This window comes from Xyrauchen texanus, chromosome 13, assembly GCF_025860055.1.
Source record: "Xyrauchen texanus isolate HMW12.3.18 chromosome 13, RBS_HiC_50CHRs, whole genome shotgun sequence".
NCBI lineage: Eukaryota > Metazoa > Chordata > Actinopteri > Cypriniformes > Catostomidae > Xyrauchen > Xyrauchen texanus.
The window spans coordinates 4,777,085-4,781,996 of record NC_068288.1 but is presented as its reverse complement, the minus strand read 5'-3'; the positions used below and the strand labels follow the sequence as shown (position 1 = coordinate 4,781,996).

Genomic DNA, 4,912 nt, shown 5'->3' with positions numbered 1-4,912 from the left:
GCATTTACCTATTGGAACTTTGAGCTTTGAGCATGGGATTTGTCTTCTCAGAGTTTCACTTGAAAGTGAACAGTCACCATTCACTTTCATTGTGTCTAGAGAAAAAAAAGATGCAAAGATGCAATGAAAGTCAATTGTGACTGAGACTGAACATTGTTTAACATACTTTGGTTTCCATTCAACAGAATGTTTTGCCACCACATCTACAGAACAAAGGAGGTAATATTATTAACCGTTATAGAAAACAAAATAAAACAAGGAAACCAAGCCAGACTGTTGTCATTTTTGTTGTTATGTCCATGTTTGCTGTAACTTTTCAATGTTCGAAAACTGTTGCTATAGTTTAAACCAACTGCAATACACCAACTTCAACAAATGTATCATATAAAACTCCATATGCAGGTTGTCAAGGCACTTACCTTTTATTTTGATGAAACTTCAGAAGGCTTTCCAACACACTGTAATCTTATCATTAAAAATAAAATATTAAAAGTAAAACTTTTTTGAGTTAAAGTGAATGCAGACATGTACAAGCCAATCAAACCAGGGAGTCCTCAAATTGTCTTTGTGTTCATGTTAAGTTAGTGTTAATATGGGCCAGACTGTTTTAAGCTGACACTTCTTGACACTTTCTTGATGCATTGCCTGTAACAGAAGTGTTATTAATTTTTTAAGCGCTGATCTTTATCACTGTCTCATACTATTGACACATTTACCACAAACAAAGGGATCAAGTCTGCATTCCTGTGGAATAACATTTGGAAATTATTTGCAAAATAACATAGAATAAAGTATAGGCTACGTTATACAATATAACCAATGCATTTCAGTTGTCACGCACGTTCTTACCTATTCATCTTTGCGTCTAATAAAAAAATTATAATGACCAATCTGAGCAAAACAATACGAGAAATTATCAGAACAACTGTAATAGGCTATTATTATTATTATTATTTGTATTCTAATGATAAAAATAAAAATAATAAAACAACATTATAATAAGCTAATAATAGTTTTAGTAATAATAATAATAATAACTATTATTACTTCTATTAATTGTAATTAATGTTTATTATTCTTATCATAATAATTATTCTTATTATTTAGTTATAATAGTCCTTAATAAATATTAACAATTATGTTTATTATTGATAATACATACATATTTTATTGTTACGAATACATATTATTATTAATAATAATAAACGTTTTTTCAAATAAATATTTATTGTTATTATTATTATTATATTATTCTTTGGTCATGGAGTATTATTATTATTATTATTATTATAAAAAGCGACTAAAATTGTGTGCTTTATTTTCTAAATCATGATTCCAAAAACAATTCAACAATGAAACAGCCTACTGTATGTAGACTACTTGCCATAAATGTAGGCCTAATATCTTTATTAGAAACACTTTAATTACCCATTTACATTTTTACTTGAGTTCCTCTTGAGTTTTTGCCATCAGAAGCATGAATGCAGCCGTCCAAACTTGTAGGCTATAGCCTACATTATTAAGTGCTTATAAAAGTTAATTTCGAACAACCTTAGGAGTTTTGTTTAAAAGTTATTCACATTCTCGTGCTTCATGTGATCCAGCATGGGAAATGGCGGTCTGTTCTTCTTTATCAGGTGCGTCTTCAGGTGTTTGGCCAGATGGTCGCTGCGCATGAAGCGCTTCAAGCAGTCCGGGCACGTGAAGCGCTTTTCTCCGGTGTGCGTGCGCACGTGCCTCTGGAGCTCGTCGGAACGCGTGAAGCTCTTCCCGCAGAACATCCATGTGCACACGAACGGGCGCTCACCTGCGTGCCATCTCAGATGCGCCTTCAGGTGCGACGTTTTGCCGTACATCTTCCCACATCCTGGCATGTGGCACAAGTGTTGCTTTCTCCTGCCCGGTTCATCGGGGGACTTTTGGCAGTTAGGGCACCTGCATCTCCGGCATCTCCGCGCACCGGTGAGGGACGATTTGGAGTGCACGAGGGTGGCGATTTGGGACTGGTACTGCCCAAATTCAGGGTGACCCAGGACCCACCCACGGTGGATCTGAAAATGGTGCGAGGCGACTGTTGACACGTGATTGGCAGTGCCAGGATCGTGTAGAGTCTTGTAGAGGATATCATCGCTTGCCAAACGTCTCTGTTGGGTGTGCGTGGGCATGTAGGTCGAAATCGGAAGAGTGGCATACGAAGAAGAGCATGCTGATGGGAGTGATTGCACTGGACAAGGCCACACCTTCACGGGCGGGAAGTCATATTGGTACCCGGGGTCCGAGGGAGGTGTCAGGGGCAATTCGTGATGCGGATTAAGGGAGCTCTGGTGGTGCTGTGACAGTCTCACCCTGCGATTAGAGATGAACGGTCCTTGGGTGGAACAATCGGTGCTCCAGGGATGGAAAAGTTTACTTGGGGACCCTTCATATTGGTGGTGCTCCACGAAACTGGATACACGGGAATGTCCGATGCGATTACTGGTGTCTTCCAACAACACCAGGGCAGAAACTTTGATGGATTCTGGAGTGGAGTTTGGAGTTCGATCCTATAAAACAAGATGTCAATACACTGAAGTCTAAATGATTTGCACTGTAAGTGACAAAACTGGCAGGCCTACTTTAGGACAAACGAACACTCATTAGATGTTTACCATAATTGCTACTCATGTAAAACCTTCATGGATGAAAAAAGATATATTTATACCATTTACGCACCTGAAAGAAAGCTTGGAGTGGGTCATTGCGCTTTATGGCCACTGCAGCCATGCCAAACCAATGGTGCCTTTATAATCCAAATACTTTAGTCCAAAGATCCCCAAAACTGTTTGCGCAACAATTCACAGGAGAACCCTGGAGCAAAGTGAACACACTGGAATCATTTCATAGAGTTTGATCAGAACTCCAGCCAGTCAGAATGAAGCATTCTTGCCTTTGAAGTTTACCGCTGCCCAATCATCAAAGAATAACGGGAGAGCGCAAATCCTTCGAGTGCTTGCTGCTTTGGATGATAAAAGAATTGATTATTTTGAGGTTGAGAACGGTGGATAGGAAGGAGGTGCAATTAATGAATTAACTAATTTAAATTGCGTGAATATACCTACATTGATGATTGGATCAAATAAGTAATATAATATAGGCTACTGTATGTGTAATTCAAAAGATGAACAAACTTTAACATAAATCTGGCTTATAGAAACTTTTGGAATTATTCTGTTGGGTTTTGCATGCTTGAAAGCTGTTTTTAAAACTTAAAATCAGAGAACCACTATATAATTGGAACAGTCGTTTAAAACAAATAATACAAGATTACTACAAGAGCAGCTCACCCTCCGATATGCATAATCATAGCAACAAAGTGAATATGTTTGCTTATACTGTTTTACTTAATACAAAAATTGGTAACATTTTGCTACATTGAAAACCCTAAAACAAGATATGAATACACATTGTGATTTTTTTTTTAATAACCAGTGAATTACTAAAAACATCTACAAGGAAGAAAAAAGAAAATATATTTTCAATGCCGTTGTAGAGGTCTCTAGGGACACATTTTTGTGAATTTCTTGTTAAATTAAATTGTTTATTTTTTCACCAAAACCTATTACATTTTGAGCATAAAATGTAAACCAAAGATGTACATTTTGGGCTGTTGATTGAACTTGTTAATTTAATGTGATTAATTATATAAAAAAATAATGCATTACAAAATGAATACAATTAATCATGCATAACGAGCTGTACGTAAATACCAAAATCAAAATACATATTTTACTTCTATCTGAGCAATTCAAGCTTGAAGTACTTGTAACTTTAATGAGCCATATCAGCAGGGGGCAGTCCGTGCACCTCAACAAACCTCACAAGCAGCACGACCACAGACTGAGAGCCGTTCACACAGGACGCATTCTTGACAGTTCGATGAAACATAACATAATGCATCTAGAGACGTGATTTTCAAAGTTTAAACCACTTTCAAATACTTTATATTTACTTTAATTTTACACATCATCTTAAAAACCCAGCCTGATCTCATGAAAATTAAGTGACAGTGGCGACATTTTTGCAAAATGAAATGACTTGCTTCGTTACACGTTTTGCTGCAGTTTCCCAGTGAAATATCCAGTGTGTGGCACCAAAAGAAGGTTTTAAGGTGAATATTAGATGGATGTTTTAATGAGTAAAACATACCTCCCTAACCTAAAACTTTAACATAAACCTAACCAAATAGTGACCGTAAAGCAAATGAGAGGTGAACAAAACACATATTTTTGTGTTGCTACTATGACACTTTTGTCAAGTGTTAAAATTGATAGTTTTTCAAATGGTGCATTAAAAAGTGCTGTAATAGTGGGAAAAATACGTGTTTATAAAGATATAATCGTCTATTGTACTTGTGATTTGTGTGAAAGTGGATGAAACAAAGTGGTTGTAGTGCCTCTAGTGTTTCACTATGAAACTGCGGCAAAATGTAGAATGCAGTACATAAAACTCAAACATTTAATTATAGTAACATTCATTCTTTGAGGCTAGACTTCAAAAACCACAGATGCTCTTAAAGAATCTGATGCACATTTGGTTATTTACATATAAAAAATAAAAAAAAACAGCATGGAAACTTGCCGATGCATTCCCCATGACAGAGTAACAGCAAAGGACACCGTTAAGAAGCAGTGAGTGGGAGGCAGGGGCTACTGAATACCTCTTCAAGTGCTTACAAGGGTGTCTAGAACTAGAGCAACATCTGTGGCTTTCTTCTCTGATCCACAACAAAGCAGAACTCTGTTCCTTTTCTGCACGGTGCTTTGAAGTCTCACACTGACAGAAAGCAGGCATTGTTCTCTCAGGCCTACATGAAGGCCCTCCGACTTGGGTCTCTTTAATTTAAAAGGTTTCCCCAGTAATGTGATAGTTCTCT

At 37.0% G+C, this 4,912-nt stretch overlaps 1 protein-coding gene across 1 annotated transcript; it reads right to left on the bottom strand.

The window, feature by feature from the left end:
* Positions 1-1,565: 1,565 nt before the first annotated feature.
* On the bottom strand, positions 1,566-2,763 carry LOC127654304 (transcription factor Sp5-like). Its single transcript, XM_052141428.1, has 2 exons — positions 2,713-2,763; positions 1,566-2,543 (listed from the first exon to the last, which is right to left on the bottom strand). Exons 1-2 carry the CDS (start codon positions 2,761-2,763, stop codon positions 1,566-1,568), a joined length of 1,029 nt encoding a protein of 342 aa, XP_051997388.1.
* Positions 2,764-4,912: the final 2,149 nt, after the last annotated feature.

What these genes read in the sequence shown, in the direction of transcription:
- LOC127654304 (XM_052141428.1), bottom strand. Translation starts at nt 2,763, where the DNA reads ATGGCTGCAGTGGCCATAAAGCGCAATGACCCACTCCAAGCTTTCTTT. An exon ending in CACTCCAAGCTTTCTTTCAG is followed by an intron (nt 2,544 to 2,712) that starts GTGCGTAAATGG and finishes CTTGTTTTATAG; the next exon opens with GATCGAACTCCAAACTCCAC.